We start from the raw sequence: 12776 nt of genomic DNA on the forward strand, positions 1-12776 counted from the left end.
ACATTATCCATACCTATTCATATTTTCCCATCTCTGTGACTTCATTGTCTGTGATTCTGTTCTATAAACTCTACAACTCTGTTCTTTGATCTGCTGCATATATCTGACAGGTGGACATTCTTCTCATTCTATCTACATTTTCTGCATTGGGTATGCGATCTGAACCTACTCTCAGGAAAATTATGAAATGAATGTAGTCTTTCAAGTCCTATACATCTTCTTTTAGCATGCTTCTCCTTCTTTTTCCTAGTCCTTCCTGGTAAGTTTTCTCAGTCTATTATTCTAGTTATTGGAAGATTTTGATCTGATAAAATGTGCCCCATATTATTAGGAACTAATATCTTTGTCTTATGAAAGTATTTGTAGTTTAAAAGAAGACTAAATGGAAAAAAGTAACGCTAAGGATGAAGGAATGGATAACTGAGTGAGAAATTGCAGAATAATTGCATCATATTCTGTAGTGGGGGCATTGATTCAGAATGGGTACCCTTCTAGCATGCCCAGATACGACTGTATTGGAAAAGCCTTTTGGATACATTGGAAATCTCAGTCTTGTACAAGATACTATCAAAATCTGAAAAAAGAAAGATGTATGTTTCTTTCATTAAAAATTCCAAACAGACATTGTATTACTTATTTTTCATTTACTTAATAATTATTATTTGGCTGCCATATATTAGCACCATACAATCCTTATATTTTGGACTCATCAACCTGTTAAATTGTGTTAGTTTTGAAAATTAAAAAATGTAATTTAAGGCCGGGCGCGGTGGCTCAAGCCTGTAATCCCAGCACTTTGGGAGGCCGAGACGGGTGGATCACGAGGTCAGGAGATCGAGACCATCCTGGCTAACACGGTGAAACCCCGTCTCTACTAAAAAATACAAAAAACTAGCCGGGCAAGGTGGCGGGCGCCTGTAGTCCCAGCTACTCGGGAGGCTGAGGCAGGAGAATGGCGTAAACCCGGGAGGCGGAGCTTGCAGTGAGCTGAGATCCGGCCACTGCACTCCAGCCTGGGCAACAGAGCGAGACTCTGTCTCAAAAAAAAAAAAAAAATGTAATTCAAGGCAGAAACAAGTTAAAATAATAAAAATTAATAGTCCTCTCTATTCAAGGCTGTTTCCAATTTTGAAAAATAATTTGTTTCTTATTATTTTGTTCCATTCATAAGATCTAGTTTCTGCTGCATGAACTATTATCCCAAAATAGTCTTAATTTAAAAATTTTGTTTTACAATTCAAATTATCATACAACTCTGAAAAATATTTGCATGTCTGAGTATACTACACTTCAAGTTTAGATCCCAAGAAATATATACTGCAAGGAACACTAGAAAGGAGCTAAGACTTTGAATTTAGTTGGAGCTTATATGATCCTACTCATGTAAAATGAAGCATAATATTCTATAATTAATACATTTTAGTTATAGAGATTCCCTAAAGTATTATTTTCATGTATAATTATGATATCTAACACAAAATATACAGAATTCATCTAATTTTCCTTAGTTTAAATATACAATGATTTTCTTTGCAGAAACATTGACATTTGCTCTTTTATTAAGAAATACGATTGTTTTCTGTAAAAGTAAGAAGTGCTAGTAAATTATGTTGCAAATGGTTAAACTGTTTCTTCAGTTGGCTTCTAATTTTTTCTCAATATACAGGAGATCTCTTCTGTCTATGAAATTACATTGATCTCATTAGTGAAAGATGAAGTTGCTGCTTATTTTTAGGTTAAATGAAAAAATTCTGGTCTAAATATGACTCTAAATCATAAATTATTTCAATAATCATTAATTCAGTAGTCTCCATAGAACCCTGACTTACAATTTACCTAGGTTCAATAGAGACTACTGAAGATGTGAATGACACATCCTTGCGATGGAAGAGGTTACAGTTTCATTGGGGAAGCAAGTATGTAGACAACTAAAGACTATTCAACTAAAAAAGCATATGAAAAATAAACAGTAATTAACGCACAGTTAGAAAGCAGTTGGGGGGTTGACTTTTGAACACTGTCAATGAGTCTGTTAATGTTAATTGTACCTGCATTTCCAAAATTTGTTAGATTTATTTAGATATGTAATACCAAAAATAAAGATAAAATTAAGCTAAAATGTCAGTAGGGAAACAATGATACGCAAGTTAATTTTTAGAATTCTCTTTACGCTTTGGTTCATTCAATCATTGTCAAGCAACATTATTTGTTTCTCCCAGAAAACTCACATTTAGCCTAGTGTCCCCATGAAATATGTGATTAAAACTATCTTCCTGAATAACATTAGCACCATTAAACCACAATTATTTCACCTATCATACAGAAGCCCAGAGTTACTAAACTGAGTTATAATTCTTAAATCACATTAATTCAGGAAGATTTTAGTGCCTGCTTGTTTAACACAATCTTATAAATGATCCCATAGAAAGGATGTAAAAATCCACACATATCTTAATGGGCTAATTGTGCTCACTGCAGTGTTGAGTCTATAAAAGCTTTTCAAAAGTGAGAGAAATGATGGCATTTTTATCTTAAATTGCAAACATAATTGCTCTTCTAAATATCTTTTTGTTTCTAACTTAAGTGCTATTGACAGTAGAAATTTCCCCAAAACACTAATAGAGTATTTAACATAATTTCATTTATTGAAAAAAAAATCCAAGGGAAAATAACATACAGCTATCTGAAACTATTTAGCAGGAGGAAAATATCAAAAGGAAAATGAAATTAAATCTAAACTTTGAGATTTGAAATGAAACTAATATTCAATATAAATTTAATACAATGTATATTTGATTAAACTTACACATTTAAATATATTGATGAAACTCAAGAAATAAAAATGACATCCTGGAAACCCAGGACAACAATTAAGAGTACAAAAACAAACTGAAACTAACAAGCTAATCCCTATTTTATAGAATTTCCCATTGTTTTATTGAAAAATAAGAATACATTTTAGCTCAACTCATGGAAAATTAGTACAATTGAAACTAAATTCAATCAGTTGTAAATATTTCCTCGAGAAAACTATTTCAGTTTCTACCCAGTGTTTAACCTCTGCCCTACTCAACATTTTGAATTCCAGTTCCCTAATTTCAATATGTTCAATGTACGTTCAGGGTAGTGATATCCGCACTCTTAATTTATTAAGCTTTAAATTAATATGTTAATAAAGTCATCCATATACAAATATATGGAATATTTCTCCCTCTCTAAGCCTCGCTTATTTTTCTAAGCAGACATGAACATATGGATTGATTCAGAACTGACATAGTTCACATAAAGATTTCAAGTCTTTAGTCTTTCTTTTTCTGTGTAATAACAACATACATGTTTACTGATAAATATTATGCATATTCGGCAAAGAACGTTTTATATTAGATTTGAAAAAAATTCCGATCATTCTGTGGTAGCTTTTCTCCTACATAGAAGTAGAAAATGCCAGACATTGCTTTTTAAAAATAAGCACTAAGAAAACTAATAAACTGATTAGTCACAAAGGGAACATTATAGGAAAGGAAATAGCTTGGGAGTGAACCCTATGATTTTATTGTTTTCACAGAAAATGCAATAACTCCTCATTGACATCAACTACCCAGTTGCAAGAAGAGTGTACCTTCTGCTTTGGTGAGACACAGATGAAGCAATTAGTAAAAAGTAGTCATCAACCAAGAAGCAAATTAATTTGGGGTAAAATTTTTCCAGTTTAAATGTCTGTTGATTGGCCCTGATCTTTGAAAGGCACATTAAAAAAAAAAAAAAAAGTATTGTGGTAAATAATATGCATTCACAAGAATACTTGGAAATCAGTCTATAAAAATCAGATTATTCCATCACCATCTTTCAAATCACTAATCAGAGCAAAGAAAAATCGATCATGAAAAACAACACAGTCAGGTTCATACAGTCTTTATAACTAAATGAATTAATTGTTCTTCGAGTTACACATTTTATTGACATATGTTTATTATAAAGTTTTTAAAATAAAAATGCATGTTTGGTGAAAAGTTAATACAGTTGTAATTTGTATTTCATCATATTTTAAAATACAAAAGAATGGAATTGTTTTTACTCTATTACATGATGTAACTGACTAGCTGGGTTGTAATTCTCAATGTTATAATTATCATAATTCATTGCCATGCCGAAGTCAATTCTGCGTTATGTGTGAAATGAAATTCCTCTTTAGTTTAGCCTATTGCATGACATTGTGGTGCACCATGCATCTTTCAAATCTCTTTAAGAAAAATTAATGACAGGCCAAACTTGTGACAAAGTACTGTGAATAACATTGAAGGAAGAAACATTTTAAACAGGGGTATATTATGATTTGTGGTGGAATTAAAAAACACGTAGCAGGAAAAAGAAAAAAAAAAGAGTGAACCTAGGTATATATATAATGTACTTAAAGAGAGGACTCAGATTTTTTAAATGGTCAACATAAAAATTACATTATTTTTAAATACTGCATAGTCAGTGAGCATTTGATGTAAACCTTACAAATATGGTTGGGTGTTTTTTTTTTTTCACTTTAGGGTTTGTTGAAAAGTAGTAACATTAGGCATTGTTTGGCACTTCTGGCAATGTTAGTGACTTCAGTGAATTTCATTATATCTATGATGCATTTCACATATCACTACAAAGAAATGCTGCCAATTGCAGTTAAAATGGGCCCAATTGCAGAGATGTTAATATGGAGAGAGACAAGCATTCTTGAACCCATGAAATAGAATAATACTCCAAATTAAAATTGGGATCAATTACTGGCAATAAGAGATTACATGGTATATTCTTTCTTCCAGAACATTAAAAACTCCATTGCCTGGTGCCTCTCTATAAAAGAACAAAAAATATTGGCATCAATTACACTTTAAATATGTTATCAAAATGGAAAAGGAAAAATACGTTGGTGAGTCCAGTTCATAATAAATACAAAAAGTATTAGGAAAAGGAAGGCAGTTGCTAAATGGGTGTTTTAAAAGTTTCATTATTTTTACTAACATTAAAGAAGAGGTTACTTAACAAAATTTACATTTCACTTGTTCCAGTCTTTTAAAATTTCTGCATTTTATCCATGTACTTTCAATTAAAGCAACTGAACATATGATCTGTAGTGAAAAATGTTGATTCAAATTGTTTGTTGGTTTATGTGAATGATCCAGAACCCATTTGAGATATACATTTTATTACCATCTCAATAAGCCTGATTGCTTTGCACTTCTTCTGATTGCCCCTTTGTTCTTCACATTCATCTGCAATTTTTAAAAAAATTAATCAAAATTAATTTGTGAAGTACCAGCCAGTTCTCATCAACTTCTGAAGCATTGTGTATTCTTACTATTTGAGATGGTAGGAAAGATTTTAGTATTTTATAAATGCTTAGTAGGAGGATTGAAACTTTTTCTTACAGTAGTTTCTTTGTGCAGGATTACTTAGGATAATAGGACATTTGATTGTTTACTGGAAAAGGACACATGTATATTCAAATATTCTGAAAATAGTCTTTTTTTATTTAATTCTTATTTTTTTGCAAAAGCCTCACTCAAATCAATTTAAAGATCAAGGGAGGGAGAGGCAATGAGTTGAGTCTCCTTTTAGATCTCAAACATTTTCATTGCTACTATCATGAATGAGAGTACAGAAAATCAATTAAAAAGGGTGATCTACTGATAAGAGATAGTGGAGAAAAGGGGCTAGTTGCCACAAAATGGAAGTCAAGATGAAGAGAAATTTTGTAAAAAGTAAAAGAAATGCCCCAGATATCGTGTACTTGAATCTCTTTGGTCTGATAAAGTGTTTAGGTTACTGTGAAACTCTGAAAAAATTTTAGTATGCCTAATTCATTCAAATAAGTTATGAAACTCATTTGTTTATTATGTTTAATTTAAAGGGCTTGGTTCAGATCAATTCCATCATTACCTAAATATTCAAACTGGTCCCCTTTTGAACTGACTGAAAATAGACATTAAATTCCAGGTTCATATATATTTCATATTTAACTTTCAAAGGTTTAACTGCTTTTTGCATGTATTACAAATATAGGAGAGTGCATCAGGGAGTTCCTATTAAAATTTCTTTCTGCAGACATTAAGGTATGTGGAACACTGAAGATTTATCCCATGGTAACCAATAAATTGTATAACTAATTTCATTTTAGTGATAAGTGAATATTTCTCAACAAACACACATACTGCTTGTCATACCTTACCTGGAAAGAGGCTTTATTGAACATAAGCTGTAAAATTATATTTTAAGTTGAATTACTGAATTTGCACAAACATTTCTACAGAATTGTTTTAAAAAATCAAGCTTTGTCATTTTCCACTACATTTTGTTGTGCTTTTTATATTAATACTCGCAAATGTTATAATTTAATACTTATATTCCAATTACTTGCATAAGCAGGTTTTTTTAAATCCTGGGGTGTTGAGAGAACATATAATAATAATATTCTTCTTAGACAAAAGTCTTTTTAAATGAAGTTAAAAGCTGAGATAATTTAAGGAAAAGGATCTTCAAATTTTCATAACCAAGAGGTTTAAGTGAAATTTACAATGCATTGGAAAACTGGCTGGTTAAAGATATGATTTGTCCTCAGGTAGCTCAAAATCATTTTTACAGGTTTTTGTTTTTTTGTAAAAGTGTTTTTTAATCTTGGTAAAATAATAAAATAATATTTCACAATTTGCACAGAGTCTGACTAAAGGGCAGAGGCATATTACCCTCAGAGTTTAGAATAAAGCCAGATTTTTCAGGCCCAGTTCCACTGTAGAGTTAGTATGCACTGCAATCCCAAACATTTTCTTGTTCCCTCTAAAGCTAGGGCCAATTTCATTTCAAATGGAGGTTAGAGTAAAAAAAATCACTTTTGTGTTCTACCACTTTCTGCACTAAGTATTCTTAATAACCTTTTGCTCTGGTTGACCCATTTAATAACCTGGAAGAAAAACAGTGTTGCTCCATGTCTGGTCTCAATGGAAGTAATTTTCTAATGGACAATAAGCCGAAAGGCCATGGCTGTCTAGGAGGTTAAACAACAAATATCTTGTCTGCATGGGCTTACGCAGCAGCTTCGGTCCTTTCTTCTTCAGAAGCGGCTTTGTTGTCTTGCCTGTAATTTGCACATTTAGGCTCTGTAGTTTGTTTATAAAATAGTTTTACACAAACCACTCTTAGCAGTGCAAGCTTCTGAGTTGAAAATTATTCAGGCTTGTTTCATTGAAGGCACTTGGTTTCCATGGCAATTTATAAAAGATGGTGGTTTGGTTTCTTCATTGGAACAGATGACGTAGTTTGGGTGTTCAAGTGGCCGCAAGCAAACTCCGATAAGCCTGTGTAATATGTAAGCCCAGGTTTACCATCCTGGATAGTAGTGCATGCAAAAAGAGACAGCATACAGTTATCTAGCTTAGCCATGGGAGAAAAATAATAATAATAAATGTGGGATGGGGATAAGGTGGGGAGAAACATGAATGCTTTAAATAATTCTGAGTTCGGGTTATTTTCAAGGAAGGGTAACAGCCAAAGGTAAAAGGGCCTACATTTATTTAATTCTCTATGAAAACCTTCTCGAAAGGAAAATAAATGCCAGCTCTTCACGTACCCTGTTTACAGTGAGGTTTTTGTTGGCAGGCCATTAGGTTTCCATGGTAACAAGCAAACTATTCATTTGAAACAAAACCAGCCATGACTTTGTGCTTTGACAAGGATTTCTATAGCTCTTTTTTTTTTTCTTTTTTTCGTTTTTTTTTTTTTTTTTTCCAGAGTTCAACCAGATGACGCTGTAATCTTTTTTAGCCACAAAAGCACCTGAAGGTCTCTTCTCTACTCAGGTCAAGAATATCTTTTATGTTTAGTTTGGAATAAGTTATACTTCCATGATGTCTTTTTATCCCCAGTGCTTAAAAAAATTTGTTTTTATTATTTTGTTTTTGAGTCAGTAGTCAGTGGAGGAATCTTTGGTAGTTTGTTTGTTCAATGTCCATTTACAAAGACTCTTTCTTCATGCCAGTGCCTGGTGAATCTTTTATAGCCTCTGCCAGGATAAGGTCACCTTCGAGGACTTAAGATAGAGATGAGGACGATAATGGGAAAAAGCCATATATGAACCAAAATCCCAACAGCACCATCAACGGAATCTAAAGATAAGGAAAATAAATGCAAACAAAAAGAAAAGAAGAATAAGCATTTCACGTAGCTACTAACACAATCTGGGTGAATAATAAAACAAGTATATGGAAGATATTTATTTTTATTTTGTTTTGTTTATCAGCTTCATTGCTAAGGGAAGTGAAAAGGAAAATGAATATATGGTAAGGCACTTGATAAAAAGATTTACAGATTTTATATTGATATAATATGCTATGATAACTTGTTCGTGAGCTATTCACAGAGGTTTGTGGTTGAGCTCAATCTTAGAGAGTTCTGCTAGCCCTAGGAAAGCAGGAACATGGAGAAAATTATCAGAAATCACAAAGTAAGATTTTTGTTTTTCAAGCTTCCAGAAGTGGATAAGTTTGAAGACTGAAAGAATATCTTAATGAAAACTAGAAAGGGATGATTATGTGTACCGAAATTAACTATTGCAACTAGTAGATTATCCATGTTTAGATCAGTCCATTATCTATAAATTATACAAATCATTTTCTCTTTAACTTTTAGAGGCATGATGAAGTCCATTCTAACTAAAAAATCCCTTCCACCAATCAGCCTGGAAAGTTCTACTTAATTGGGATTTCTGTTAAAACCTGGTGTCCAGGTGATACCTCTTAGAGTGCATGCCTCACTGAGGAGGGATAACACAGGTATAATTCATTAACCTAGCTAAAGTTACAAAATGACTTGTATCTAGGGTAGAGTTGAGTTTGCCAATGGAGACATACAATCTTATATCTGGATGCTGTGGACCATAGTTCCATTTATCGCCTGGAAATAATTGGCAGCCTGAGGAATCAGGAAGAGGCTTTCAGCCTTCAGGTTGGTCTGTACTTAGAATATAATATTCATTTAATAATCATCAATCAATCAAATCCTAGTCATCAAAATGAACTTAATAAATGGTAATTAAATGACACAAATGTAACTGTAAACTTTCTGATACCAAATAGATTATTTTTGTTCAATTAAGATTATTTATTTCCCCTAATTTATAGAGTTTAAATAAAAATATCCCCAATACATATAGGGGGTATTTTCATATTTAAAACTGCCGCACATTTCTTGGACTTGCTAGTTTAAGAGGAAAAAAACTAATTATAAAAATGTTCTATTGTAATAGAACTTGTACAGTAATGAAGTCCCTATGGGCTTTCACAGGCTACTTTTATCAGTTATGCTTTCTTTCTGCACTAGGGAGTAAATAATTTCCTTTGCTTTCCTCCTTTGAAAAGTTTAATTCAATTTATTGAATTTATTTATAAGATTTGTGCTTACATTATGAAAATGTAAAATTTCTGTATATAGTTGTAACTGCCTTTAATAAAATGTTACTGCCACTCAGTCATACTATGAAATTCAAAAGAAATACTATTATCCTTTGAGGAGAATACATGTTTTCCTGTGCATTAGAAAAACTGTTCTTTTGAGTATAGATACTGGTTTTCTAAAGCAGAACTAGACAGACACAAAGATAAATTTTTACTAAATATGTTATTTGAAATACTAAGTTTATGACAAGATACTATGAGCAAAATGGCTCGTTGTTATATAAAAATCTTAGTTTTTGTCTTTTGACAATACTTAAGAATTGAGTCAATTCAGTTCATATGAGTAATCAGTGGACAATTGTACACATTTAACTTTGAACATCTAGACTGATATAGTTTCTCACCAAATATAGAAAATTAACAAAGACTCTGATTTGCTCTAGACTTACACAAGATAGATTTTCATGCTTTTGTATGTGCTAAATAATTGATGAGCAATTTGCGTAAATTTAGTTTGATTACTTTCTCTATATATGACCACAAAATAAAAGATTCCAAATGAGTCTAAGATAATCCTTCAATTGCAGTCATTTTTAACAGGAATGATTTTATAGATTTCATAGCTTCAAATGTGAAATACAGAGATGAGGATTTTCAGAAGCAGCTAAACACATACTTCTAAATCTTTGTGCATTATTTATCATGTTTTATTTATATCTCTTCTATTATAAAATGGACCTGTGATGAAAAAATAAAATTAAAGATATCATTAAACCGTCATATTCAGAAGAGGGTATAAAGTGAAAATCAAATTACTAAACAAGCTTTTGGTGCAGATAGGAGATTAGACCATATTAGGGCTACTTCATTACTTAATATATGTGTTTAGGCTCTTTACAATGCTGAATCTGTTAAAATGGCTGGCAAAAGGCCAGGAGCGGTGGCTCACGCCTGTAATCCCAGCAGTTTGGGAGGCCGAGGCAGGTGGATCACCTGAGGTTGGGAGTTCAAGACCAGCCTGGCCAACATGGTGAAATCCCGTCTCTACTAAAAATACAAAAAATTAGCAGGGCGTGGTGCCGCGTGCCTGTAATCCCAGCTACTCAGGAGGCTGAGGGAAGAAAAATAACTTGAACCCGAGAGGCGGAGATTGCAGAGTGAGCAGAGATTGCACAGTTGCACTCCAGCCTGGGCAGTGAGAGCAAAACTCTGTCTCAAAAAAAAAAAAAAAAAAAAAAAAAAAAAAAAAAATTGGCTAAGTCAGGACATATATTCACTATATTCACAAACGGGAGGCATAAAAACATCTATGCTGACATGGTAAGGCTTGTGTCCTCACACAAATCTCATCTTGAAATATAATCCCCATAATCCCCACGTTTCAAGGGAGAGACCAGGTGGAGGTAATTGAATGATGGGGGCGGTTCCCCCATACTGTTCTCATGAAAGTGAGTTTTCACTAGATCTGATGACTTTATTATTTTTATTTATTTATTTATTTATTTATTTATGTATTTTGAGACGGAATCTTGCTCTGTCGCTCAGGCTACAGTGCAGTTACGTGATCTCAGCTGACTGCAAGCTCCGCCTCCCGGGTTCACGCCATTCTCATGCCTCAGACTCCCGAGTAGCTGGGACTATAGGGGCCGGCACCACGCCTGGCTAATTTTTTCTTTGTATTTTTTAATAGAGACGGGGTTTCACCGTGTTAGCCAGGATGGTCTCCATCTCCTGACCTCGTGATCCACCCACCTCGGCCTCCCAAAGTGCTGGTATTACAGGGGTGAGCCGCCGCGCCCGGCCAATCTGATGATTTTATAAGGGGCACTTCCCCCTTCTCTCAGCAATTCTCCTTACCGCCTTGTGAAGAAGGTACTTTGCTTCCCCTTCACCTTCTGCCATGATTGTGAGTTTCCTTAGGCGTTGACCAGCCTTGCTGAACTGTGAGTCAATTAAATCTCTTTCCTTTATAAATTGCCCAGTCTTGGGCAGTTCTTTTTTTTTTTTTTTTTTTTTTTTTTTTTTTGAGACGGAGTCTCGCTCTGTCACCCAGGCTGGAGTGCAGTGGCCGGATCTCAGCTCACTGCAAGCTCCGCCTCCCGGGTTCGGGCCATTCTCCTGTCTCAGCCTCCTGAGTAGCTGGGACTACAGGCGCCCGCCACCTCGCCCGGCTAGTTTTTTGTATTTTTTTAGTAGAGACGGGGTTTCACCATGTTAGCCAGGATGGTCTCGATCTCCTGACCTAGTGATCCACCCGTCTCGGCCTCCCAAAGTGCTGGGATTACAGGCTTGAGCCACCGCGCCCGGCCTGGGCAGTTCTTTATAGCAGTATGAAGATTGACTAATACAATTTACATTATAAATATGTGCTACGTATACAGGTTCATCAAATATTTTAATAAAAGTTTTAAAATCGTCTAAAACAAGTAATGTGAAATAAAGTTTTAAAATCTTAAAAATAAAAGTGTACTTGCCTTACACAAATCTAAATCAAAATCTCACTTCTATTTTATCTTAGGCCAAATATGTCTGCAATTGAATTTAATACTTTAAAAATAACTGAAGAAACTTTAGGGTATTAGATATAAGAATTTTTAAATAAACCAACTAAAAATAACTTTTTAAAATTAATTAAATTAAATGTTAATCTAATAGTAATATTACTTTAACGTTACAACAAACCAATCTCAAGCAAAGATACTTACTCTTAGTTGCTAGGTCTTGTTTTGCACATTCTCCTTCTGCAATTGATACATCATCAATAGCAATGTCACCTTCTATTCCAGGACCTCGGATACCTTCAAAAATGAGCTACAAATATGAATGAAACAAACCTAAATATGGAGCTTTGATTTGCAGATCAATTTCTTTTGAGAAATCAAGGAGACAAAAGTAAACTTGTCAGTAATCCTGGCATCTTTTAGATTTGATGACTTTCAGAATTAAAACATGCAGAAAACATAAACTTTCATCCCCAAACCGGTAATTCAGTCTTCCTTGCATTATATTAGTTTTTCTCATCAAAAGCTCTGTGTCAATTTTAAAGCAAAACTAAATTTAATCAAATAATACAATAAAAAAACAATGACTACACATCCTCTTTTAATTTTTAAGGATAAGAAAACAATGTTTTATTTGAAAAGTCTTTCTCTGACATAGATATTTTCTGGTTTTATCTGAACATAACTCGTAACGTTAGTTTTCTAGAAATACTTTAAAGAATGAATCAATTCTGGATTCTTTACAACAGTAATATGTATATTGAAGCCCAGACCAAAGTTTTTCTATCTCTGAAATTGATTTCTCACAAACAGATTGAATATGTTCGTCATATTCCCATGTTGACTT

The 12776-nt window shown here is 33.4% G+C and overlaps 1 protein-coding gene across 1 annotated transcript in view; it reads right to left on the bottom strand.

Annotated features, from left to right (window-relative positions):
* Positions 1–6205: 6205 nt before the first annotated feature.
* MDGA2 (MAM domain containing glycosylphosphatidylinositol anchor 2) overlaps positions 6206–12776 on the bottom strand; it is an 832021-nt gene continuing 825450 nt past the window's right edge. The window contains exons 16-17 of the mRNA XM_001097544.5: positions 12134–12239; positions 6206–8141 (exon numbers count right to left, since the gene is read on the bottom strand). Coding sequence (XP_001097544.1) covers positions 8053–8141; positions 12134–12239 — 195 coding nt within the window. The 3' untranslated portion in view covers positions 6206–8052. The remainder of the gene's footprint in view (positions 8142–12133; positions 12240–12776) is intronic.

Source organism: Macaca mulatta, chromosome 7, assembly GCF_049350105.2.
Source record: "Macaca mulatta isolate MMU2019108-1 chromosome 7, T2T-MMU8v2.0, whole genome shotgun sequence".
Taxonomy (NCBI): Eukaryota; Metazoa; Chordata; class Mammalia; order Primates; family Cercopithecidae; genus Macaca; species Macaca mulatta.